Genomic DNA, 27,707 nt, shown 5'->3' with positions numbered 1-27,707 from the left:
GTTACCGTTTCTGCACTTAACGTACAAATTTGAGATGCTTTGGTGTAATGTGGTGCTTCACTACATATGAAACATACAACTTTCACTACATGTGAAATATAATTCCATGTTCTCCGCATCACTAAGTTCATATATTTGATCTACAAATAAATATTACATTACAACAGTAACCAAACCAATTTAAAATAATGTGTAAACTTGTTCTCTTCTCTGGATAAGTTTTCTTTTATATAGTTCATTCCTTTTTCAGTCCAGTTCCAGGTCCTTTTCCTCTGCTGTTACATCTTCCTAATGGACAAACCATGCCTGTTGCTATTCCTGCATCTATCACAAATTCTAATGTGCATGTCCCTGCTGCAGTTCCAGTAAGTAAGCATGATGCTATATTAATTTGAAAGTGGAGCAGATTTGCATAAGTGCAGCACAGAACTTAGTTTTAAGCAGCTTGATAGCTGTTTTGGCTTCAGAGGGTAGTGCTGTCATATGCTCTCTATTATGATAACATACTCAGGTTTTCTTCATTTTTATACTTTATCTGGTCAGCTTGTTAGACCTGTCACCATGGTGCCTAGTATCCCAGGAATCCCAGGGCCTTCCTCCCCACAGCCAGTGCAGTCTGAGGCTAAATTGGTAAGTGAAATACTCCATTATTCCTCAAGAAGAATAACTTGAGAAATTAAATTCTATTGCTTTTTAAAACAGCTTTAGTTTTGTTTTGTTAGTGTAAATTCTGCAAGTACAAATTTAGTAGAAATAGAAAAATAGCAGCTGCGTTTATTTGACAGTTATTTAAAATTCCAGCCTATGTTAGTTCTGTTGTTGATGGTCATTCTGATCTTATTTTCAACCATTCTTTTAAATGAAGTAGATTTTTAACTAAATTTCTTCTTGCTGCTTGTATTGGAGGATAGGAAATGTTAGTTGGAAGAAAGACGAGATTAGTAGCATGTTAACAGTGAACATCACCTTCACAGAAGCAGAATGTTTCCTCCCAAAAGATATGATATTTCTTAAAAAAACTAGGAAAAGAAAAAGTTTTAGCAACATTTTCAGACTCTCAACTGAATATGGTCCATTTGGCAAGAGTTTTGTAATTAGGTATCTATTACTGACATACTTAGGAAGTTGTTTTGTGTGTGGGTTGTTTCTGTTCTGTTGGGGCAGTTTCTGGGGTTTGGGGATTATTTGGGAAAACCATGAGTAAAACAAGCAGAAGACGGTTTGTTTTGTTTTTATTAAAATGTTAAGTGATCCAATTATGGTGATAGTTTGAATTAATTTCTTGAAAAATTTTCTGCAGCAACGTTGTTACTTCTGGATTTGCTTTCTTGTTTGTTTGTTCCAGCTGTTCTAAAGTAATAGAAAATCTATAATTAAGCAATAGTTAACCCACTTACGTATTTACAAGATGCCTCTGCAAACACTATCTGTCTTGTGAAGTAGTGTTCCTCTTCTGACTCTTACTTTGTGCTAAAAAAGAGTCAGGAAAACCTGCCAGATAAAATATACTTTTGTACATCAATATTGGTAAGTGGGAGGATGCCCTTAACATACCTTGATACCACGTTTCTCTCAACCTAAACCTGTGGGCTTTTCTTCCTCAATGACAATATGAAAAACAGTGAGTCTGGGAATACAAATTATTCTGCAGCCCGCTGTAATGGGATTCCACTGTAGTGGGCACACTGGACCACATTCACCAAGTACTGAAGCTATTGTGGAGAGCTGGTCACCAGTGCGCTGACTTTTCCTGTCAGGTCTTCCTTCATTTTCCTCCTCTATTGAACACGACGACTAAACTACAATAGTGTAGAGAGGGACAGAAAGGAAACAAGTCTGTTTCTGTGCATCCTTGCCCCCCTAGGAACAGGAAAAGGAATCTTTTAATATCGGAGGAAATATTTAAATGTAACCAGCTCTAATGAAATAAATGTAAGAAAATGAAAACAAGAACTGTTTCCTTAGAAATTGCATATTCCTTACAGTCAAGAGGCTCATGCACGGAATTCTGCTTTGTGAAATCCAGGAGGAATTGGTTCAAAATAAATTTTAGATAGGGAAGAAATTAAGTTTCTAAGAATATGACTGAGTGATTTGCTCTCACGAAGCTTTAAAGGGGGGAAGGAAACATATATGTGGTGAAGACTTTGATCTCACATTGGAAGCAGCAGTCATTCAGATGCAAAGAAAAACAAAGATCATTAGACTTAAAATTTAACAGTCTCATTACTCTTCTCGTTAGAATTTAGCTAATATATGCACTTCAGTGATTGCTTATCTTTTTTTTAAGTGCGACTGTAAAAAGCGTATTTGCAGTATTTCTTCTTTCCTTTCTTGTTGCTTAATACAAAGCATGAGCAGAATTCAAGAATATCAGAATTATGTATATTTCTTATGCTCATTTACTTTTATATAGTACCTATTCACAAAAATAAAACCCTTAATTTCTTATCACTACTAAAGTAAAAGCAATTTAATGAGAAACTTAATGTTTATGTAGAAAAGCTTCCAAAGGGAACACTAACTTGCTATGTCATGTGATGCATTCTTGGCAGATATGTGATGGTTTATTAACTGCAAAGTTCCACTTAATTTTAAAAATTTAAGTCTTTGTGATGCCAAGTCCTTTCTTCTTCATGTATCTCTTGAAAATAATTTTGCTTGCTACACACTAAATTCTGCAAAGATACGGTAATCGGGTTTATTTTTCACTTGTCTTCATGGTTAAGCCAACAGAAGACTTAGTAGATGTAAAATGAAATACTTGCTTGCTTTTTATTTCATTAATCTCTCACATTTAAAGTTGAAATATAAGCTATTACACTGAAATTTAATAAGTGAACAGTGTATGTTTCTTCACAGTATATGTTTCATCTGTAAGCAGTGTACCACAATTTGCAGATTTATTGGTATGTTGAAGTTAGCAGAACACTGGGAACACTTCCTGTGTCCTTTTGCCTACCGTAGCCACGTTTCTGCTTCCTGCTGGGGTGAAGTCGTACCAGCCCAGTATTCTTCCTGTCTTTTGGACAGAAAGCTGGATGAAGGGGCGAAGCCGTGATGTTCCCTTCTCAACAATCAAGAACCAGGAGTCAGGATTTTTATAGATCTGCGGGATTTTCTTGGCTGTAGCTTTATTTTGTTATTTAGAGAAATTTTTTGTTGTTTATAGGCAGAGCTTGCAGTCTTATGGATTTTTTCGTATTGCGTTATAAAATGTAGAAATAGAATATGTAGCAAATACAAAAAGAATGCTCGAATAGTTTCCCAACATTGCAACTATTCCTCAGATATTAAAGTAAGTCTGGTAGCATATGGGATGCAAAATTTGGAAAGTTAACGTGTTTTTTCTTATCTCCAAAGGGTTTTGTCATATATGCTTTTGGCCATTGTTTGAATCTTTCTTTTATTCAAAGACCATACTTTCCTAGTATGGTATTCTGCATTTTCTACTATCGTACGTATGACAATACTATTTCAGGGTATTCTTAACTGACACAGATCTACCTACTTCAGAGGTTGAGTAAAATTCTTGAAGAACTGTTTGCAGTAACTTTGTCACTTTAAGATTCAGTGTCCCCAAATTGCTGAATTGTTATCAGATACAGATCTGTCTTGTGTAGAAGGCACAACTCCTTATGTTTTGGATGAAATACCTGGTGCAAACCAAGGCAGGAACCAGAAACTTCCCTTTGTGCTTTGTGCCTTTCTTTACAGAGGCTATTTCTGCAGATCGTTTCTTGCATGACATTTCAAGGAACTAATACATTTTAGAGTTTTGTAATAAGAAAAGCACTTTGTGCTCTGATTTCATTCCTCATCTCAATCATTCATTTCTTTTACCTGTTTACAAAAGGCTACTGTTGTGTAGATTTCCTTTTTTTTTTTTCAGTGAAGGTGAGAGCTAATTTGATAAAAATCAGATTAGAGATTGTAGTGCCATTATTTCCTAATGCTATGGAGTTTAATTATTTAAATATGGATTTAGGGAATATAATTTCTTTATTTCTATTAATGTGAAAACAACACACCCTTCTTGTATTTTGATGAATACCTATTGTTTCCTTATGAGTTACATATACCACATTGTACATAGAGCATCATATATTTCTTAATATTAAATCGTGAAGGAGCTTCAGTAAACAAACTGACATTTTGATTGCTAGAGCTTAAAATAACTGGCAAAAGACATCTTTGGTAACGTGTTATAGGAAGGCATCCTATGCCCAATTAAAATTTTTTCTTCAGCTATCCTAGAATTCTTAAAAACCTTTAAGGGAACTAATATACTTGCTGGGTATTTTTTTTTTTTTCCCTGCTATGGACAGCTTTTGGAGACTTTTTCAGTTTGTAAATGGGCTTTCTTATGACATTTGAAAGTGTTTTTAGATTAGAGTGTCCAAGCTTAATGCACGATAATCAGAAATGTGTATTTATTTCTGTATTTCATAAAGTTTTCAGACTGAAGTGTCAAACTCTTTCAGTGTGGCAGTTTTGATTATTCATATGAAGCGAGTTACTGAGATGTCACTTCTAGAACTCTGTTCGTTCTTTGCTGAAATGCTCTTTTCTCTGGTTAGCATTAAAGTTACCTGATACTAAATGATCGCATGAATTCCATAGAGAGACAGTTGCACATGAACCTGAAAACACAGGTTCACTGTGTGAAAAAGCAGATAGAAAAATGTATACCAACTGCAAGGAACAATGACGGCACTGGGGGGGGAAGTCATAAACAAAAAAAAAAAAGCCACGAGAGACAAAAAGTTAAAAATTGGCTATGCAATGAGCCAGATCCTTATGACTGGTGACATTACTGCAAGAGGGTCTCAACTGAAACAGCTGAAATTTAGTGGAACAGTGTGTTAAGCACAATCTTACGTTGCTGCTTCAGCACTGAAACACATATAGCACTGTATGTTTTAGTGCTGTGGGATAATGACATGTGGCCTCAGTCTGGACACAGTCGTAAAGGATAATAAAAAATGTTTTTACAAATATATTAACAACAAAAAGAGAGGCAAGGAGAATCTCCATCCCCTACTGGATATGGCAGGGAACATTGTCTCCAAGGACGAGGACAAGGCTGAGGTACTTAATGCCTTCTTTGCCTCAGTCTTTAATAGCCAGTCCAGGTATCCACAGGGTATTCAGCCCCCTGAGCTGGAAGATGGGGATGGAGAGCACAATGTACTCCTCATAATCCAGGAGGAAGCAGTCAAGGACATGCTAAACCACCTGGGCACCCACAAGTCTATGGGGCCTGATGGGATCCACCCGAGGAGGAGCTTGCCAAGCCACTCTCCATCATTTATCAGCAGTCCTGGTTAACAGGGGAGGTCCCAGAAGACTGGAGGCTTGCCAATGTGACGCCCGTCTACAAGAAAGGCCGGAAGGAGGATCCTGGGAACTACAGGCCTGTCAGCCTGACCTCTGTACCGGGGAAGATCATGGAGCGGTTCATCTTGAGAGTGCTCACAGGGCATGTGCAGGACAACCAAGGGATCAGGCCCAGCCAGCATGGGTTCATGAAGGGCAGGTCCTGCTTGACCAACCTGATCTCCTTCTATGACCAGGTGACCCGCCTAGTGGATGAGGGAAAGGCTGTGGATGTCTGCCTGGACTTTAGTAAAGCCTTTGACAGCGTCTCCCACAGCATTCTCCTGGAGAAACTGGCGGCTTGTGGCTTAGACAGATTTACTCTTCGTTGGGTGAGGAACTGGCTTGATGGCCGAGCCCAGAGAATTGTGGTGAATGGCGTTACATCTGGCTGGCGGCCGGTCACAAGCGGTGTTCCCCAGGGCTCGGTTCTGGGGCCGGTCTTACTCAATATCTTTATTGATGGTCTGGATGAGGGGATCGAGTGCTCCCTCAGTAAGTTTGCAGATGACACCAAGTTGGGTGGGAGTGTTGATCTGCTAGAGGGTAGGAGGGCTCTGCAGAGGGATCTGGACAGGCTGGATCGATGGGCAGAGGCCAACTGTATGAGGTTTAATAAGGCCAAGTGCTGGGTCCTGCACTTCGGCCACAACAACCCTATGCAACACTACAGGCTTAGGGAGGAGTGGCTGGAGAGCAGCTCGGTGGAAAGGGACCTGGGGGTGCTGGTTGACAGCTGGCTGAACATGAGCCGGCAGTGTGCCCAGGTGGCCAAGAAGGCCAACAGCGTCCTGGCCTGTATCAGGAATAGCGTGGCCAGCAGGAGTAGGGAAGTGATTGTGCTCCTGTACTCGGCACTGGTGAGGCCGCACCTTGAATACTGTGTTCAGTTTTGGGCCCCTCACTGCAAGAAGGATGTTGAGGTGCTGGAGCGTGTCCAGAGAAGGGCAACAAAGCTGGTGAGGGGTCTGGAGCACAAGTCTTATGAGGAGCAGCTGAGGGAACTGGGGTTGTTTAGTCTGGAGAAGAGGAGGCTGAGGGAAGGCCTTATCGCGCTCTGCAACTACCTGAAAGGGGGTTGTGGCGACGAGGGTGTTGGTCTCTTCTCCCAAGTAACTAGTGATAGGACGAGAGGAAATGGCCTCAAGTTGCGCCAGGGGAGGTTTAGATTGGATATTGGGAAAAATTTCTGCACTGAGTGAGTGATCAGGCATTGGAACAGGCTGCCCAGGGAGGTGGTGGAGTTGCCATCTCTGGAAGTGTTCAAAAAACATGTGGATGTGGCACTTCAGGACATGGTTTAGGGGACATGGTGGTGCTGGATTAATGGTTGGACTTGATGATCTTGAAGGTCCTTTCCAACCTAGTGATTCTGTGATTCTGTGAAATTAGATTGCGTTTTAATTTTATTGTCCAATATTGAAGTTATTGTAAACATAGCTGCTGCATTCACACCTGCGAAAGGCACTGTTACTATAGTTTTGAAGATTCTTGGATCCTTTTTCTCCTATTGCTTGTAGAACTGAAGGGAAATACAACTAGAGATTTTATTCAGACACAAGCTGTCTTTTGAAAATATCCTTGTATCTTGTACTGAGTGACATTCAATAGGAGTGAAAATGAGTGATTTCTGTGGCACACTTAACAGTATAAATTGTCGGTTTTTCTGACGTGACTCTGTATTTGTTATTATGCTAAAGAAACTAACTTCCACATACTTAAGTAGAATCAAATGCGTAAGTCAGTTTTGTGGTATTTTAGAGAGGCTTAGAAGTAGATGCGATTGCTGTGTTTAAAAAAAAAAAAACTAAAACAAAAATACTTTGTTGCTAAGATAAGGATGCACGATTCTAAATATTGCAGAATAGCTTCTGATCTCATTGTGAGAAGGTTTGTAATTGTACACTTTCTTATATGAATCGTGAGCCATGAGCTACTCCTAGTTATAAAACAGCCTTTTTTTGTTTGAGTGTATAGCTTGTGGATGCAAACTTAAAGTTCAGACCCTTCTGCATGGATTGCAGAGGTTTCCAAAGAACTTAAAGCAATTTTTAACACCGAATGTTTCCCTCTCCTCTCCTCCTACCCATATGAAACCTTTTGTCAAAATCTGAGAAATACCTTGCACAGAGTGGGCAACCAGTAGGCTTTCTGCAGGAGGCCTCTACAGAGAAGTGACAGAGGGCAGCTTGGCAAACGTTCAGAAACCGACATTAACGTGCTGGAGCCCGGCATGGGACCTTGTGTTCAGCAGAATTCTTCTGACCTGTCTCTCTGCATGCCGAGTTAATCAGCAAACACCTAATGAGCCTACTCTAAAGAAACAGACCCTCTCACAACCTACTTCATTTTCATATGTTCTCTGGGGGTGGAGAGACAAGGCTTCATAAGGACTGATGATGCTGCAAAGACCACAATAATGATAATTAACTTGCTGAATTTAGAAGATTATGCTGTTAATTAGTTGCAAAATAAAGATAAGTAATAGAGCAGCAGATGGTAGGATAACACCCAGGAGAAGGAGGGTTATTACTCTGATGAGCTTTTGTGGCAGATATGAAATATGGATCTGAGTTTTTCACAAATTGTTTCAGGAGAATATTTTCTTGTTTCTGTGCGCTCTTGATGGAATGATCTAGTCCTACCAAATTTTGACAGATGCGGTGAGGATTTGTTTTCAAGGATATACATGAACAACAAAGCCTTGCTAATAAAGACTTTAAAAGCTATTTGAAAGTACTTTTAGTTTGCCACTAATAACCAAATACTACCAAACAAACCTTGGTTGTCATGAGCTTTCCCCAGATAATAATGCTTATATACATCTATTCTAATATTAGTTTCAGTATGCTTGATTTTTAAAATGGAGTTTCTCATCGTATTTGGGGTAACTATCTCGCTACTCACAGGGAGTGCCGCATTCATATAGTATTTTACTCCAGCATTACCTTCTAAAATATGAAACCTTTTAAATACATGAGCTGGATATCTTCTTGTGAAAATCTGTAGATAGTCCTCATATTTTTACGATATTTCTGCATCTGGATAATTTTAACCATAACTATTTGAATTTCAACTTCTGTACTCTGTAATATGAAACTAAAACCAATTATTTTCTATTTCTCTTTCCATAGTACATTACAGCTAACAAGGTAATTTTCAAAAGGAGTTTATTTACTTATGAATTTGCAAAATGATAATGTTTACATGTTAGCATTACAATAGGAAAGTTAAGTCCTACTTTGCCTGTTTGCCCATCCATTGTGCCTCATGGTAGGTCTTTTATAATGTAGGTAGGGTTGTGCTATTTCCTTCACTTTCTACTGCCGTTTTCAAATGAAAGTAAAATGTACACATTTGATAGCGTGAACTTCCTTTCTTTTTAGCTTAACTTTGCAAATATTTCTTTAACACAGAAATGCAGAAGTAGAAAGAATGGAGCTAGACAGTAATAACAGTTACTTGCCTTATGTGCACATTAAAAAAAAAAACACAAATCATAATTAGTTTTGTTTCATCTCCCAAATCTTCTGAACTTGGGCTCTCTTTCACTAAGGAAATGGATATGCCAGTGAAAGTTTTCCTTTAAGTAACTGACTTTAAGCAAACAGTACAAAGCAGACTTTAGACAGAGTCTAGTGACTCTACTGTTTTGGGATGTTTTTGTGGAGGATGCTTACAACAAGATTTGCTCATGCAGTCACAAGCAGAGTAGATCAGGCACTCTGACTGTACGCATACTAACTATATACATGTTTATACTCTGTTGCCATGAAAATCAGAAGTTAGCTTGTTATCACTGGACTTAGGTATTCAGACACTGGAGTTGGATGAAATCTAATCGTTTTTCCTTCTCATGACAGTGGAAGAGGAGTATACTTATGGTAAGTTACTATGTCTTGGCTGAGTAATTTTTGAGACAGTAACTTTTAAAGACCTCCTAGTATGATGTCTTGAAATTAAAAAAAACTTTTAAAAAACCTCAGCAGAAGTTAAAATAGACACATTATAACTAATCTGTTACAACTAATTTGTCCTGTCACTACTGTCTTGATTTTGACTCCTGAAAGTTTGTTGCATCCTGCTAAACAACAAGTTATGATATAAGAATTACTTATAAGGTAATTCAGATAATAAATTAAAATACCTTGTGAAAAATCAGGTGTTTAATAACTTACGGAAAGGATATTGGATAAAATTGTCATATTAACATTAAATACCTGCTACTTTCTTCAAACAATATTTTTTAAAAAGTTATTTGGAAGTGATGTGTCTCCCTGGTAGTCCTGGTGGTAGCTTAGAGAATTTTACCATTTAATGACCAGGATTAGTTAGAATTTAAAGAGGCTGTGTGTGTGGAAATCCATCTTACCACCTTTTAATTGTTGTAATTAGATCATAGAGTTTGGGGTTAGTAATTTTAGTTAGACAATTAGAAAACACTTAGGTCTTTCTGTGCTTGTTTAGCTGGAGACAAGGATTGAAATTCTTGTGTTAGTTTGTTTTTCCAAGATGAATTTGGAAGGTACCAGTTGATTCTTGAGTTTGTTTTAATGCTGTAAAGAAAGAGTTACCTATTGAAGGGCTTCAAATTTTCAGAGGCCTGTACATACACTAAGAATTATAGGCATGTTATCTTAAAAATTTGTGTCATCCTGCCCTAATGCCTGCAGCTATCCTAAATTCTTGTTGTTAAGAGCTGAGCACTGGCGAAATTACTGTAAATTTGTCTTGTGTCCTTTTCTGAAAGCATCTTCTTCATTCCGGGAAACTTGCAAAATTGATACAGAAATGAGGTGGGGAACAGACCTTTGTTAACACAGAATTTTTGCGGACACTTTACCAGCCCCTGTTCGGGGTAACGTGCTGTTACCTTCAATCTAGAGCAGTCAGTATGGAAGAGACGTACTACAGGAGTCACTGGCTAAACATTCCGTAAGAGCAAGCCAGCAGAGGAATGTTGGGAGTTTCTTGGTTCTCTTTATAGTCCTCAAATGAGATGGCTACCAGCGGTGGTTAGATGCAGCAGCCAGCTGTATGGATTTGATAGCTGCTGTGACTTGCCGTATTGCAGACCTGAAGATTTTTTGCAGTTCTGACAGAGGTAGTCTGCAATCTGTTGTTCTAATTGTAAAATAGGATCTAGAAAAGCCTATCATAATGCAAGGTAGGATAGCTGTCCCTATATTCCACTGACTTGAGAATATTAAGAGACATTGGATACTACAGTTTATAGAGAATATCTACATAAATATCACATAAATAGGTGCAAAGTCTTCTGCATATTTTGAGCTGGCCAAATGCAGCCTAGCACCAGCATTTTTCAGACATTCTATCAATATTAGTACTTTGGCAATACTTTGTTCATATTCCAAAATATGATGATACAAGTTACCAGAGTTTTCATAAACTGTCATCTATTAAGTCATTAATTTTTTCTTAAAAATTTTTTAGATTCTTTAAAAATCCAGTGCGCATTAGAAAACCACTCTTTAATACCATTTGTCTAGTAAGGTATATTCTTCAGTAACACAGAAAGTTTTGTGATAAATCACACAATATGAGTGTAATTTTAAGAAAGAATCTGGAATTACAAATAGTTGTATCTGCTGAAATTTGGTATGACCTTTTATCACGTAAGATTAAGAATTTCTTGAAAATAGAGTATATTATCTGTTATAGTCTTAATAGATTCCACCAAAAGTTGAGTGAAATAATTTTCAAAAGGTAGTCAATAAAATACTCCATCAAGTTGTCAGTAACTCTTGAATATTATATACTGCTGAAATTTGAAGTTACTGTTCTTCATAGTGGCTGTATGCAATGAAGGAAAAACTTCAAACATTTTGGCAATTTTTTAATGTAAAAAAGCATGCTGTAACAGTTGCATATTTCTATATAAATAAAAGCTACTCTTTATGTACAACCTGAAGCTTGTTACTGTTTTGTGCATTACTGAGATGTTTCAGCAAAGACCTTAGCTTTTATGTAATAGTTGCTCATAGGAAGGATTTTAGAGGTGAGTATTTGTAAAGACCATGAAAAAGCGGAGTTATAACAAACTATTTAAAAATGGATAGAGAACGCAAGAATTTTTAAAATTGAAAGAAGTTTGTGTTCCTTTTTTTACCTATTTTCCTTCATGTGTGTTTTTCTTTCTGATCTGTGCCTTGTGTAATACCAGCCTCAGCAACTGTTTGTTCATGGCCTTCCAGTCATCTCTCTGTGGGCACACTTCATCACGAAGGAGGCTTTCCGTTTACTTCTCCGTACAGCTTACCATCCTTCTCTTTCTGAGATCCTCTGTAAAGCCTTGTTGCTATTGTCATGCTTGCAAGAAATTGTCACCTATTAGTAGGTATATGTCTAGATCACTGTTGAAAGCCTATAAAAAGAAACAGCTATTTTAGAGTTGGAGCTCCTGTTTCCAACATTGAAGTAACTACTAATATAAATCATTAATAACTCATTAAGTTAGCATGCTAGAATACTTCCTTTTTTTTTTTTCCCTTCTGTTTTTCCTGCTTGCAGAGATTGAAAGCGGCCTTGACCCAGCAGCACCCTCAGGTAACAAATGGAGATACTGCCAAGGGACATCCAAGTGGGTTGGTTAGGACTCAGTCAGAGGAACCACGACCACAGTCGCTACAACAACCTGCAACTTCAACAACTGAAACACCGGTATGACAACAGAGTGGACGTGTACTTCCCGCCCCCGTCACTGTTCTGCAAAAAAACCAACTTTACTCTTAATTTATGAAGTAGAGGTTAACATGAGCTACACATTCTTCTTGGAGTCAGTAGTTCTGTAGCAGGAAAACGTTTATAGTTCTTACACGCTCTTAAATGCTTCTAAAATGTATTATCCAAGATGATAATTTCAAAATAGGTATTATCTGTCAGCTCAAATTTAGAACTAAGTCCTCCTGATCACTGGAGTGTCTTAGCAGGAAATTCTGTGGTAACTGAAGATTGTACATCTGGTTAATACATTTTTGGGGGGGAAAAAAAGCTCTTTTTTAATTTATATTCTGAGTTTAATATTTTATATCATAAACACTGAAGAATTTTAACTGCATCAGGTATCATGCTTATGGTAATTTCCGTGAGGTTCTCTGCAGAGCTGCCACAAGAGGAGTCTCAGTTGTGTGATTAAGTACCATGTCATCCCGGGTACCGGAAAGGGGGGCTGTGAGCTTAGGAATGGGGGCTGTCCCTTTGGGATGCTAGACAGGGGAATAAAGGGCAAGACTTTGAGTCAAACTGGAAGTGGGACTTCTGCTGGAGGAAAAAGATACTTCTGTGGGTGAATCCTGGAGGAGTGCTGCTGTTCTACTTCAATAAAACTTGTTGGAATGTGTTTTCAAAATGCTTTTAAAAAAATCTAAGTATTTTCAGAATTTGTCGCATAATACCAATTTTATAGAAGCTACAGACTTGGCCCAGAACCAGAAGGGGCCTGCATCTGCAGCGAAAGCGCTCAGGTTCTTACACTGGGCAGTGAAATCAAATAATGTATCAAAACAAATATGTTTGGAGCAAAAAGAGGAAAAAAGTTACCCACTGTGAGATGATCCCTTTCTTAAGGCAGATGAAAAGCGCTTGTTGTTTGGTTATTTTGTGGTTATTTTATAATTAGGATATAATTAGGATTTTTTTAAAAACTAAAACTGCAACTAGAAGGCTGACTTGAGTTCCCAAGGTTTTTATATTAGTAGCTATCCAGAATTTATGCCAAATCAATGTGCCAACTGATACATGTTTGCGGTTTTTAACTTAAAACTTTCTTACTGTGCTAGACTGAATGTGCAGTGAATGTGTCATGGAGACAGTTACATTCTGTCTATCCTATCACTTGAAAGGATTTTAAGATCTGTTATATTGTTACCATAATTCATTAGATCTTTTCTAGGGTCGGTATGCAGCTATGAAAGGAGTATAATGTATAATTTAAAATACTGAAATATTTTGATCCTGTCATAGTATGTGGGTGCATATAAGGGCAGTTGGTATGCAGCGGTGGGGAACACACAACAAGTAGGAAATTGGGGTGTGGACATCCAGGGATCGGTGACTGTCAGCATTGACAGCATTTGGCAAACAGCTTCTAGATAGTGGGCGTAAACAGTTGTGTCGTGTTTGAGTTGTGACTAGGTTTGTGGGAAGGTCAAAAGTAGAAAATTTATTTCCTGCTAAATGTAACTTTTAAAAGCTATTTTGGGTGAAAGAGTTTTTTAAAGTTCACCTTTGTAAATACTTGTGTCATCAGAATTGGTAAAAGAATGTGTGAGAGTCCATCTAAAGAAGTATTGCTTCCAGGCTTTATTCAGTTGCCAAATGCGACTGTCATATAAATATAACATTTTGAAGTGAGTGGCTTCTTTTAGTGCAATTTTAAACCAAAGCTAAAGCCATGGTTAAAATTTACATGTTAACGTAACGTGGTAAGGAGTGTAGATACAGTAAAAGATCTTAAAACGTAGCTGTAGATTTAAGTGACATAGCTTTCCACAAAAGAAATGTGTTTAACCTGAATGTATTTAGAAATGTTGTGAACGCTCTTCTCAAGGTACGACGTGTACTTATACTAGTGCTGTAGCTTAAGTCGTGAATAGTATTATACTGTTAACTTCAATACTTTTTACTGTTTTCAGGCATCACCGGCTCAGCCTACGCCACAAACACCAAATACAGGTGGTCGGCGAAGAAGAGCTGCCAATGAAGACCCTGATGAGAAAAGAAGAAAGTTCCTGGAGCGAAACCGGGCTGCTGCTTCCAGATGCCGACAGAAACGGAAAGTCTGGGTGCAGTCATTGGAGAAAAAAGCCGAGGACCTGAGCTCGCTAAATGGCCAGTTACAGGTATACTTTTTATTTCAAGTAAAAATGTATTAGTTTTTCAATTCTTAGACAGTGATCCTGGATCAATGGAACTTAAACTTTGCATGAAATCTGAAATATCAATGGTTTTGTAACTGGTGGCTCTGGTCAGAATTGAAAATTCAGCACTAATTGCATATAGCAGTAAAATAAGTATATAAGAGAATGCTCAGATTTTAAGATGTGTAACCTTTGGGATCATGCCCTTTTGTCCTTTGTTCCATTTTAAATAACTTTCAGACTGTGATACTAAACAAGGATGACAGGATGTGTTGGAGTAAAGGCTTATTAGCAAAGTAATAGCCTTACCTTAAAACCATCTTGCTCATAATAATTTGTATCATAGCCTGAGTTATTTAAATAAGATTTGCTTTGATTTCCTTTGGTTCTTTTTAACTTCACTTTTTTTCCTTTAAAGTGAATGTAGTGCTCGTGCAAGGTGCCAGATTGACATCACTGGAAACTGAAGGCTTCTTTTGTCCACAGAACAGGTACAGCACAGGCAGTGGCAGTGCAAATTTCACCACACTGCCCTTCCAGTGTGCATAAATCCTATAGTGAGGGAAGTATACTGTAAGAGGGTAGTCTAGTGTATATGGTGCCAGTCATTTTTCCACCTCATCTGAGGTCGTCAGTTGTTGGAAAGTTGTCGTGTGGACACACTTTTACCCCTGTAGAACAATCCATGACCCTTTTGTGTAAACTGCTATTAAATGTTAAGGCATACTTTCTTAATGTTTTCCAGCAGCATGTGAGAATTGACACAAAGTATTGCTTCCAAATAAAAGTCTGAACACTTTATTTTGAGAATTGCAGAAAGGAAAGATGATGTAATTTCTGAAATGAACAATTCATTTAGAAAATGCAATGGAAAGTGTTTTGATATTTTTAAGTTTCACTTCTTGTTCTTTCATCTGAGCTGTTCACTGAGTCAGATTGACAGACGTTTCCTTCCTATTAAAACTCCTTTTTCATGCTGTTTGATACAGATAAAGTCCCAGCTTGACCAACTGAAAGTGGGATGTGTTGAGATTACTTCTTATCATGTAATTGTATCAGTTGTCTTCAGCTTCATGTCTTTAAAAATTTTCAGCATCCCAGGCTGTAAAAATGTAAGAAATTCATACCAATGTGAAATTGTTTACTGTGTTCCAATAATCATGACACTGTGCACCAGCATTAGTTAAATTCTTTGCAAATATAGTCTTCTCATACCTGTTCATGATCTGTAGACATGTTCTTTTAATGCAGTCACAGTTGTCACTGTAAATCCATTAATTACAAAATGGTATGTAGCACCGTGGCTTAAATACTCTAAGAAACAAATGAAGGCAGATGTATAGGAAGAAAAACAAAAGAACAAAAAAGATTGGCTATATTTCAGTTTCCCTAGTGAAAATAACTTTTGGTATTATGTGAACTGCCTTTAACTTACACATACCAATTTCTATAACCGAAAACGGTGTAAGTACTGTAACTAAAATATGTCCAGATTTCTAAGAGTTAACTCTTAGTAATAGCAAATTCGAGAAAAAGAATTTTCTTACAGTCTGCCAAAAGCAAAACTGTTAACTGTGAAGAACAGAATGACTTGTAAAGAAAATTGAATGTCAGAGAAATAATTAAACTGCACTTTATGTGAAAACATTAATCAGTCCTATATTTCCATAATAATTCTTCACTTGACAGGCTAACACAGCTGATCAGCATAGTGGGCAGTAATGACCCATGATTACTTACTTTAATAGTAAATTTAATAACTTTGGAGTTTTGCCTTAGAACAGTTTTATAGACTGAGTGTTAGGGTTTAGTAGTTAATATTTTGTTTAATATCCAAATGACCTGCTCAGCTGAATTTATGGAGATGTCACATTTCCAAAAGTAGGTTAATACCAAAATGACTACATTGCATTGCTTCAACCTAACAATTCTGACTTCTTTCAATGCAGTTAGTATCTTTCTTGTAATACCTATGTCAAAGTTTCTAATGTCAAGGTTTTTAAGACTGGTGGCTCTCTAACAGTATATACAGATTTTGAAGAGGTTTACCTGGTATATATTTCATTGCGTAGTTTTCACCTTTCTGTAGATTAACTTCTGCCTACTTCTTTTAAATGTTTGAATGTAATTTCCTTTTTCAGCATTATTTTTCAAATTTTTGCTTACGGGAAGATTTCCATCCATTACATCACACCAGTAACATACTTAGGTTAGGTTGGCTGTCTTTACTACAGGCCCTGTTGTGTAAGGGGTTTTTTCATGCTTCCAACCTTTTAAAGTTTATTTTACTGTTTGCTTTTTGTGGACCGCGTTTTCTACTAATGTGCTGACTTGTTTATTGATCTTAAATTTTATGTACCAAGTTGTGTTGCCTCTGTGCCTTGCACAATACTGCAGGGTATGGCATGCTATATAACATGTTTTAAGAAAATATAAACAGTGGGTCCCCAGTGGCAACTCAGTCGTATTGCAGGATCAGGTGCCAAAGTTCATTATATGGTCTCTGTTGCTTTAATAATCTTAGAGGGCAACGTATTAGTAGAAGAATGGTCTGCCTTCCTCACAAGGTCATTGTAGGTTTTAAAGGATCAGCACTCAAGTGGTCGCTTGTACTAATGCTGCCAAAGCTGCTTTAGGAAGGCTGAATTATGAAAGAAATGCCTGTAAGTGATGATGGTCCTTTCCCATACAGGGGTATCTTGTTCCAACCAGAAGCAGGAAGAGCGGTGTTTAACTCTGCCACAGACAATCCCCTATCCCCATAAGTCACATCTACCTGTCTCTGATGACAGTTTTGGTAAATATACCTCACAAATATTGTCCCACACTTTGCTGAGTAAGGTGGCGTCTGGTCCCACTATTACATACGTGTTTTGGATCCAGGGAGAAATTGGGCAGATGCAGAAGAACATATTGTACGCTGCGTGGTATATCTTTGTAAGAATACAGAAGGGAAAGTATCTTTTGAAAAATGAAGTGCAGGTAAAAATAGATACGCTTTCTCCAGAAACCTGCTTTCTAATGTTGGCACATTTTGAAATGTGGGAACATAAATTCTTCTAGATAGCATGTGAGGTACATTTAAAGAAATGTTGATGCCTACACTTGACTTTGTCATTTATGAGGAGGACCTTTCCAGTGTGAAAACTTGAAATAATCTTTCTTCATGCCAACTGTTGAAGTGTTTATTCCATGTGTTTCTTGCTAGCCTGTTTTCAACATGTTAACCACATGTTAAATGACCGCTACGTGTTAACATGTTTTGAATGAGATGGGAAGACTTGCTATTGTCACATATACGGTAAGAAACTACAATATGTGTAGGAGGTGGTTCTAACATCCCCCTTTATTACCACTTAGAAGTGGTTCTTATTGGTCATATGTAAATGACAATCATAGATTGCCATTCTGTGACATGCCACGTACCAATAGCAGACATACTCTATTTTCAGGAATGATTTGTGCATTGCACATAGTATTGTTGGCACACAGTGTTTATGCATTCAATGAGAATACCTGAACTCTTTTTTGCCTTTTTTTTTTTTAGTATAGGAGTGTGCTTTTTTTCAGATCTGCATTAATGTAAGATAATGTTTGCATTTTCTATTTCTGTTAGCAAAATTCTTTGTATTTGTAATACAACTGAAAATTTATAAACCACCTTTTCAAAAATTTTTCGTAAACATTAGTTTTACTTACACTGGTAAGCAGCAACTTCATACTTACCTGTGCTGTTTGTTTATAAAATTCTTCCTTAAAATGTGGGAGATGAAGGTAAGAAGATTTGTGAAAACCTTATCCCAATTTGATTACTTGTTTTGTCAACATTCCTTTAAACTAACAGAAGTAATGTTTTATGTTCTTGGACATTGCTACTTCTGTAGATTAGCAAGAAGTGTCTCAACTGCATGAGCACTCCCCCGCCAGCTATGCCAATCCTGTGCAGCTGCCTGCTTGGCATCCAGATTTGTGGCTCCTCGGTAAATAACATGGTGAACGAAGAGGAGACCAAGAGCCAGAGGAAGAAGTAGTGTGCTTTCTTAACAGCCAAGATTTCAGGACATGTAATGCCAGCTGGTAGAGATTTTATGGGGGTTTTGGTTGGTTTTTTTACATCGTGACCTTTTTTTGTTTGCAGTCACATTTCCCTTTCATTAGAAATGTCCATGAAGTCAGATTTTTGTCTGTCTTTCAGCTCTTGCTTTTGTTTTAAATATGAAGTTTCTAAAAGGGATACTTAGACACAATAAAATGACTGAATAGAAAAGTAGTCCTTCATAGTTTAAGAGGATTTTGCTACTGTAAAGGCTTGAATTTCTTCTGTCTTCTAAATGGAGAGAGAGGACATAGAGGAGCTTTTCTTTTAAAACTCTGGTATTTTAGCTACAATAACTATAAGCTGTGTTACTTAGTGTAATTAAACCTAATAAATTGTGTTCTGTTCCTAAAAGTTGCTTTCCTTACTTTGGAATCCTTTAGTTGTAATTCATCTCTTCTCTGACTGCATTGCCTTATTTCTAGCTTGCAAGTAAATAGGTTGACTTTCTCGTGGTGTTTTTTTTTCCAAATAATTTTAGTTGCAATCCAATTTTCCTGTGTTTTGCTTTTTTCTTTAACTTGCTCCCAAATGCATAAATATATGCATTTACCAAACAATTATGTCATGTGTGTGGTATATTATGCTAATGTGCAAAGGCTCTTATAGTTTAAGTAACTTCAAGTATCAATGGAAAGGTTTTATATTTAAAATAAAATAACCCATGAAGAGCACGTATTGTGACAAGACATGGGGATCACAAAGCATTACAGATAACTTGGTTCTGTAGATGATACATGAACATTTTTCTACTATTTAATGTGAAAATGTGTCTATCAGAATGCCATACCATTCTTAATTTGGATTGTCACATATATGCAGTTACGTAGTGCTTCTCATCTATAGATACCAAACTGCTTTACAGGGAAGGTAAGTATCACTGTCCTCTATTTTACAAATGAGGAAATTGAAGCACAAAGAAGTAAAATGACCTTGCTTAAGGTCACCCAATAGTGGAAACACACAGCCTGGAAATGAACCCAGTCACTAGATTCTGCAGGTGCTGTCTCCTACATTACACTCCACTTTATTGACATAAGCTGACATTTCAGGATTTTGTCATTATTATCAATGATTCGTTCATATAACACGTTTACTTATGGTTGCCAAAGAGAAAATAAATATGGAAATCAACAAACATTTACAAAATTATTTTCCAGTGCATGAGATTTTCTTTTTAAAGGTCCAAGTACAAATATAGTCAGCAAAAATCATTCTGCATTGGCAGATTTTTTTTTTTACGTTTTTTAATGTTGGCTGTGACATCTGTTAAAATGTGGGCAGATAAATGTATGTTCACTCTGATTAGAATTCATCACAAAACCTTGCAGAAGAGTCCTACAGTAGCTGGATCATGTGAATCAGACTATATGTAGACTGCATCTGCAAACTGAAAAACATATGTTGTGTTTTCAAAAAAAGCATTTCCTAGTTTAAGAAAATCATAAAATAAAGTTACCCAAGTTTCAGCTAATATTAAGGTAAAATAAATGTAAACATTTTTACAATATATACCAAATGGAAACTTCTTGTATTTTATCTACCCCTAAATGAACAACTGAAAATCCTATAAAACTTAATAGTTACCTTCAAAATGTGTGTAGTTTGAGCCTGGTAAAGTACATAACTTTCTTCTCCTTTAGAATGAAGTCACCCTGCTGAGAAATGAAGTGGCACAGCTGAAACAGCTTCTTCTGGCTCATAAAGATTGCCCTGTAACCGCCATGCAGAAGAAATCTGGCTATCATGGTGAGTAATGTTCCATTACCTATAGCCTTAGGCTGCATCAATGAAGCACTGCCAAAGTGAACAGAATGAACATTAAAATTGAGAAATGCAGTTCTAATATTACATTAAAGATTTTTTTTTAAATCTCGAAGGTTATTGGAAGACGGGAATGAATATGTGATATTTAGAAATATGTTTTTAAGTCCTTTCTGTTGAAGTGTTGCATAACATTGAAGGTTTTATGTTGGTTTAATAAATGCATATGATAATTAGCATTTAAGGACTATTGGTTACTACACCTGCTTTGGAAAATATAATTAAAGTATTAAGAGCACATGATAAACCATTTTTTATACTTTATCTTAGCCTAGTATAGTGAAAGGTCCTTGTGGGTTGTTTTTTCCTTCACCATAATGAGATTTCAGTAGAGGTAATATAACAGCTGTCTTCATTTACCATAACATCCAGGATCAGTCAAGCCGTTAAAATAATCAGATGCAGGTTCATGGCTCCTACTGTACAATGTCTTCTAGGTTGTTTTGATTTCCACATTAAGCAACTACATTTCTATAAACAGGGTATTTTAAAAAGCAGTTCTGAGAGTTTCAGTAGCTCTTTCTCTTCTAATACATAATTTTACTTAAAGGTGCTCATTTGATTTTTATCCTTCCAGCATTTTAAAGGTTAATTATGCTTTCCTGACTGGTAACTTCATTTTTGGATATGATACACAGTGCCACAACCAGCTGCTGCTACTGTAGAATAAATGGCCAATTTTGTCCATTGTACACAAATTTGTTACAAATAACTGAGCTGGGAATGCATTAGGCAACATTCATAATATATAACCCAGAGCTTTCATTTTTATGATTTAGTGATATTTCAGGGTATTTGTAAATGTGAAGATTGTTTCTGCCATATGTAGCCACTTCATTTTAATTTGCCAGTGTCAGTAATTCAGGAGAATAAAGGAACGTTTTGTATTGCGTGCAAACAGATCCTCAGGTGCTTGCGATAAAACTTAATGGCCACCATCTTTACTTGTAGTCATTGTAAGCAATTTCATCAGAATGGGCAATATTTTTTAATTTAAAAGATTCAGGAGATTTAGCAACTCTCCATTGCCATATATATTTAGAATACTGATTTTGTCAGTTTTGAGCTTATAAATCTTGGTCCTTTGATCTCCAGTCGTTTTGATAAGATGGAAAATAGCATCTTGGAGTAAATTGGAACAGTATAGAAATATGTTTGGGATTTATATTAACAATGATTGCTGCAGGGATGAGGCCATTATGGCTCCCATCTGACAGAACAACATAATTTCATACGGAAGCTACTAGGGGATAACATTATGCATGCAAGGTTTTTCAAGAAAAAACTGTAGGTTTCTTGAATTTTGATGTTTTGAGGCTGCGTGTTCCTGAATTGGCATGAAAAATATTTAAATATAAGTCTTAAACTGGCAAATTAATTACATGCTAATTCTTCACTGAAAAATTAACGAATGGCCTGTTTAGTAATGCTTATTTTTTGCCCTCAGAAAAAGACTATTAATGTTCCTAATTTATTAAAGAATGCAAAATGAATAAGAACTAAAATACTAATCAGTGGGAAAAGCCTACATTTTAGGAAAAAAAATAATAGTAAGCAAGGAGATTGGAAGCATAGCTCACCTAGTTTCTTGAAAAGTCTCTTGAAAGTCAAAGTTCAACATGAATGATAGTTGTAGTGCCATCCCTCTGAAAGGATTTTGTCAAAGTATCTGTGTGTGAGTATTGGTAGGAAAGCATGCTGGCTAAGTTCCATACCCACAGGACAATTTATGAGAGGACAAAATGTTTTCAGTTAATGCGTTCATGAAAGTGGTGTTCATAGAAAGTATTTTTAAATAAACATATTATGTTCATCAAGTAATCTAAGTTGAATTGCTTCAAAAATGTATTGAGTGGTTTAACAGTCTGTCTCTGTGGAAGAAATTGAAGACACTAGATTAGAGAGTTCTTGCGGCGCTGCATATTGCGCACTGCCGGGGCAGCGCCGGTTTATACCGCGCAGGCTTTAACAGCTAAGCCCGCAATTTAATGGGGTTTCATGTATGATGCGCTTAAATAGCCACAAATACTGTGTTGCTTTTCAGGGTATTTCTGGCACCTACTTACATATCTTTAAGATCTTTTGGATTTCTCAGGTACATTTTTGTCTCGGGCCAAGTGAAAAACACAACAATGCACATACCTCTTTCTTCTTCTAAGATTGCTTTTGGGGTCATATTTTCCTTATTTAAAAACTCTCGTGCCTGCTTCAAAAGAGGGTGTCATCAGGACAGAGAAACCAGCAAAATGGTTATTGTGCTTTGAGGCAGTATGGATGAATTTCTATTGCAATGTTTGAGTTTTCAGCCAGTTCAAACTTCTTTCATTTCTCTTCTTTTTATTTTAAACTTCTTTTTATTAAACTTCTCTTTATTTTAAACTTTTTTTTTTAAGAAGTATGCTCCTGGTTGTGAATGCTGCTTTAAATGTTGCGGGGGGGAATGTGCAGTGTGTAGGAGAAATCTAAATGCTGTTCATTTATTTTTCATTTTAGTTCTTCTATACCAGATTACTTCTAAAAGTCTTCCACAATACTCCTATGTTTTCTCAGGCTTTTTCTGTACTTGGAGCAGGAAAAAGGTGGAAACTTACGAGAAGGAAATGCATTGTGAAAATTCAAGTTTGGAAAAAAAAATCATTGAAAAGGGTGTTTTAGGTATTTTCATTTTTTTCAAAAGGACATCATAATATTCAAGAACATTTGTAGAAAAAGGAATATAAAGGAAGATAAATAGAGACTGTACTATAGACGGTGTTAAATGGTTTTTGTGTGTGTTCTTTCTCTAGTTGGTTTTAAAGAAATGGTAGAAGGTGGCTAACCAGTTTCAGACCTCGAATAATTCACTGTGTTCCTACAGCCTGTTCTGGACAGGTGAATGCTCGTGAGTGACCACAAAGGATAGTCACAAAGACCAACTCACTGGAAATGAGCATTTCTAGGCTTGGCTCCCTCTCTAGTCCATGGATGGCCTGATAAGAATTACCATGAGGCTTCCTTTCTAGTGATGATCAGGGGACTGAAAGGAGTTCTGGATCTTATGTCAGTGCTTGCATACTCACTCCTGTTTTGGTTTTGGTCGGGTTTTTTCTTCCGAAGACGGAAATGCCTCCTTGTTTGCTTACCTTACTGAAAGCTATTGGTAAGCAATGCTAAGAAGAAAATAACAGCAATGTTTGATGACTAAAAAGGTACTTTTTAGTACATCCTCAAGATTCTTCCCTGTGCTTTGTTTAGTATTTTTGAAAATCTTTTCCGTAGCTCAGTCTAGCCTACGTTGTGTTCTATCACCAAAATGGCTTGATGACGCAGCCTGCCTAGGAACTATGTAGCCTTCAGGAAAGTTCACGTGATGTAGGCCTGTAAATTCTCAGCCTTCTAATGTACAGCACACATTACTTCTATAGATTATTTTCTAATTTGGACCATGCATTTTCCTTGGTTTGAGACAAAGCTGGGGGAGCCTTTAAAGAGTTAAAATGCCTCTGCTTTTTTTTTACAATGTTAGCTACGTTATGATTTTGGTATGTGTCAGCTGCACTCTTGAAACTACAGTCCTGTGCCTGGCAATTCTCTGGTCAGCTACGAAAAAAAGAAAAAAAAAGTGTCAGAATTTAAATAGGACTTTGCTGTGTTCTTCCAAAAGTCCTTTGTTCTTTATACCCAGTCTTAAGGCGCAAGAAAACAAGTCACCTTTGTAGTAAGATGACTTTAAGTATCTTCTATATTCATTGAGTAGATTTTCTTGTTTGGTTTTAATTCTTCAAATGGAGTTCTATATTCAGTTTTTGGCCGGTATTCCTGTTAAGTTAGGGCTACATTAGAAAGGGTTTTGAGGAAATTGAAATAGCTATTCTTTAGGGTGGCACCTCATTTCTAAATACTACTTTGTAGTTCTTGCAAGGATTTACACTTCCAGTCAAATTTATTACCTTAATCTAGCGTTAGGTCTGTATCCTATATAATCGCCTGTCTGCTGTATGTGTCCCCCTCCCCCTAGCATCTGAAAATACCTGAATTGCCTGCTTTCGTCTCTTCAGCACAGTATGTTTGTTCATATGCTCAACGATATGAAAACTTCTGTTGTACATTGGTGATCATACATATTCTCATAACGGTTTCTTCCATTGCATATCCGGTCTTCCTGAGAAGAAAAATCAAGAAAACCCAAATCAGAAAATCAAGTCTTTCTCATGTTCCTTACCACTGTGGTATTATTACAGCCATTTCTTTTGAGTTAAGTTAACAACATGTATGTTGAGGGATAAGAGCTTCCCTCTCTGGCTGAAAGATAACATCCTACTTCCTCTCTGTCTCTGGCTTGTAGCATTTAAAATTAAGCCTTCTTCTTGAGGATAAGGAGGATTTAGTCAACAAGGAAATGAGATATGAGCAAAAGAAGCATAATAGGAAGACTGAGATTCATAGGAGAACAACAGCTCTGAAGAGGAGTAGGTGGTGTTACGGTGGGGAGACTGCATTTGATACATGTCATCCCACATGCTACCATTTCGTTCCATCTAAGGGGAAGAACAGGCTACTCAGTAATTCAGTATTTTTCAGGAAGTGGCACTAGAGTTTGTTTTTAATGAAGTTTGCTTGTGTTCCTTCTCACTTGTTTTCACATGGGATCTTGTTGGTCTTGGTAGAGGTGTAGCAAAGATGAAATCCTGTTGAATGCTGTTAACTGAATTGGCACTCGTTCCTGTTCTTTCTGTTCCTGAATGGGCAAATCCTGCTAAGGATCACAAACATCCTTTGGAAGTACTTCAATTTTCTTCCTCTTGCTGTATACAGTTGCCACATAACCTTAGGACATGTGGTAATTGTCAGCATACCTAGCTTAATATCACCTGTCTCTATCTCCTTTAACGCTTGAAAGATCTGTTTTTGAAAAAATGCAGTATCTGTAAAATAGTTGACCTCGTGGATAAGATTATGTCCATGCTCTTGTAGTAGAAGTGTAGGAGAAATTGTTATGTTGTTGGTGACCTTACTGTTCTTTTCCAGAAGCGGTCAAGAATAGAACTGTTGGTTTCAGGCTTTGAAGAGGAGCGTGTTCTTAGTATGCATGGGGTTGCTGCAAAGATCTTTGTCGGGGACTTGACTTGCTAATTTACTGAGTTTTCGTACCCATAGCTAGTATGTCATATAAACCTCAGTGCATCATAAGCTTCCTTTCCTCATTGTTTGTTCATTCTTAGCGTTCTTAGTTGCTGCTATTAGCCTGGTTTTCTATGGAAATGAGGCTATGATACCACAGTGTTTTTTAGGGTTCATGTCATCCCTTCCCATTCCTTCTCCCCTGGGTAACTTTTGAATTTGTAGGTGAATCTTGAGCAAATCTGAAAGGGATTGGCAAAAGCAAGCCTTGAGAAGATCAAGCTTTGTTCCATTGCTGTGTCACAAGCAATAGTGCATACTGCTTCTGGCTATGTCTGTGTGTATCTTTTTATATTGTTACATTACACAATAGTCAGCAGTGTTTTAAAAGGGACTTCCAGTATTCCACTTCCACTTTTGTGAAAAATACTTGAAAACACTGAGTAGCACAGAGTGGTAGAAAAAAGTTATAATTAAATTTGGTGTTCGTACTTTCAATTTTGAGGCTTATTTTCTTTTTTTTTTTCTTTAACAGCTTTTTGCTTGACAGTGTTTGCATAATGCTTTGGCTAACTTTTGCAACATGGGCAAAAAAGGATGATGTTAGCGTGACTAGGATGTCTGCAAGAAGGACGTTTTAAATCATGCTAATTTTGTAAATTCTAGTTTTGCACAATGAGAATTATATTTTAATCTGTTTACCCCGTCATGAGAAAAAATGATAGAACTGTGTGGCTAATTCACTTCAGTTTTGTGGTGAATACCTGAAGTATTCTCGAAGATATTTTTAAAATCAGTTTTAACAATTTTAAATCTTATTGAGAGGCCTTTGTATACTAAAGAAGTTACTGAACTTCACTCTGTTAAAAGAATGTGGGTTGAAAACTTGTGGAAGTACTGTGCAATTAGTATAGTGGTGTAAATAACATTTTCTCAGATACCATGTTCATGACCACAAGTTTTAATTACTGAACATAGAATTATTCTCATTTGATTACTAAGCAAACTCAGCATATAGCATGTTAAAAATCTAAAGCCAATTCATATAGCACTAGGAGATCTGGTAGCATTTTCAATCTATAAATACTGCTTATTGACATGAGCATTCATCACCAGAATTAGGCATGGTACCCACCAGCTGATTTACTAGGCAGGAAATCAGACAATTTTAACCATGCCATTGAAGATGTGAAAATGTTCTTGTTTCCTGAATATTCCATACTGCAGTCCATATTTTTTGCTTACAAAGTAGTATTTTCTTTTAAAAAAATGAAAGGAAGATCGTTTTGCAATGTGTGCTGCGTTACACCATGGATTTTAATTATTTAGGGGGTGATTGCTGTTACCTGGGACGTGATGGTGTATGTGCATTCCGTGGGGGGAAAAAAATGAATTAATTTTTCTTCTTCAGCTGCAGACAAAGATGACAGTTCGGAAGACATATCGGTGCCAAGCAGTCCACACACAGAGGCTATTCAGCACAGTTCTGTCAGCACTTCCAACGGCGTGAGCTCAACTTCCAAGGCAGAAGCGGTGGCCACCTCCGTTCTCACCCAGATGGCGGACCAGAGCACAGAGCCGGTGCTTTCCCAGATCGTCATGGCACCTCCCTCCCAGTCGCAGCCTTCAGGAAGTTGATTAAAAACTTGCATTGCATCAGTTTCTTAGAGATACATTTGTGACTTTAAAGGGAAATCAACAAAAGACCAGTCTCCACCTAGGAGAAATTGTAGCTTAAAATTATTCATTTTTAAAAATCTAACTTAAATTTGGCTTTAATGATTGGCAGGTGAAGATGAGACACAACACCAGTTCTAGTCTCTTTGCAAAAGACTTTTTTTTTAAGTATTAGTTTTACTAGTTATTTTTTGTGCTTAATGTGTAAAGTGTGTGTACAGTACAATGTGGTTTATTTCATTTTTAATTTGGTATTATTTCAACAAACATTGGGGGGAATTACTAGAGGTCATCCCCAAGACTGTGATAGTAATATGTGACATTTTTATACCAAAGTTCTGCATAGTCCCTATTGACTTTGTAATGTTAGCAAGGTCATAAAGCACTAGGCAAGAGAAAGACAGTAACAGTACATTTGCTTTTAGTCTTTTTGCCTTTTTGTTGTTTTGCACATTACGAGAGGAAGAACATTGGGAGAAAAACACTTGGGTTGTTTCACGTATAGCATTTTGGTTGGCTTTTTAACTGTTGGGTTTTTTAATTTGTTTAATAGGGCCAGTACAGTATATGAGATACAGTACTCTTATGCACATACCTATCCTAGATGAGAATCATTACTGAATAGATTTTTTTTTTTTTAATTTTAAATTCATGTCAGGTGTTTTCCCCCCGCAACACTTTCATTCTGAGGGGAGGAGAGCTTTATTTCTCCAGTCAGAATAGATATCTATAACTACCCTTTTGTTGCTAGG

At 37.0% G+C, this 27,707-nt stretch overlaps 1 protein-coding gene across 3 annotated transcripts in view; it reads left to right on the top strand.

The window, feature by feature from the left end:
* The window catches only part of ATF2 (activating transcription factor 2), a gene marked incomplete at both ends in the record, with an annotated part of 39,879 nt that extends 12,963 nt beyond the window's left edge, over window positions 1-26,916 (top strand). For 2 of the 3 annotated variants that reach the window (XM_082001422.1, XM_082001421.1), the window contains 6 exons: window positions 251-365; window positions 544-630; window positions 11,911-12,060; window positions 14,034-14,240; window positions 19,998-20,103; window positions 26,690-26,916. In XM_082001422.1, coding sequence (XP_081857548.1) covers window positions 251-365; window positions 544-630; window positions 11,911-12,060; window positions 14,034-14,240; window positions 19,998-20,103; window positions 26,690-26,916 — 892 coding nt within the window. The remainder of the gene's footprint in view (window positions 1-250; window positions 366-543; window positions 631-11,910; window positions 12,061-14,033; window positions 14,241-19,997; window positions 20,104-26,689) is intronic. The other variant, XM_082001420.1, reaches the window with a different exon arrangement.
* Window positions 26,917-27,707: the final 791 nt, after the last annotated feature.

This window comes from Phaethon aethereus, assembly GCF_964289735.1.
Source record: "Phaethon aethereus genome assembly, chromosome: 6".
NCBI classification, from domain to species: domain Eukaryota; kingdom Metazoa; phylum Chordata; class Aves; order Phaethontiformes; family Phaethontidae; genus Phaethon; species Phaethon aethereus.
Note: the sequence above shows the minus strand (reverse complement) of the source record. Positions and strands in the feature narration are given on the sequence as shown.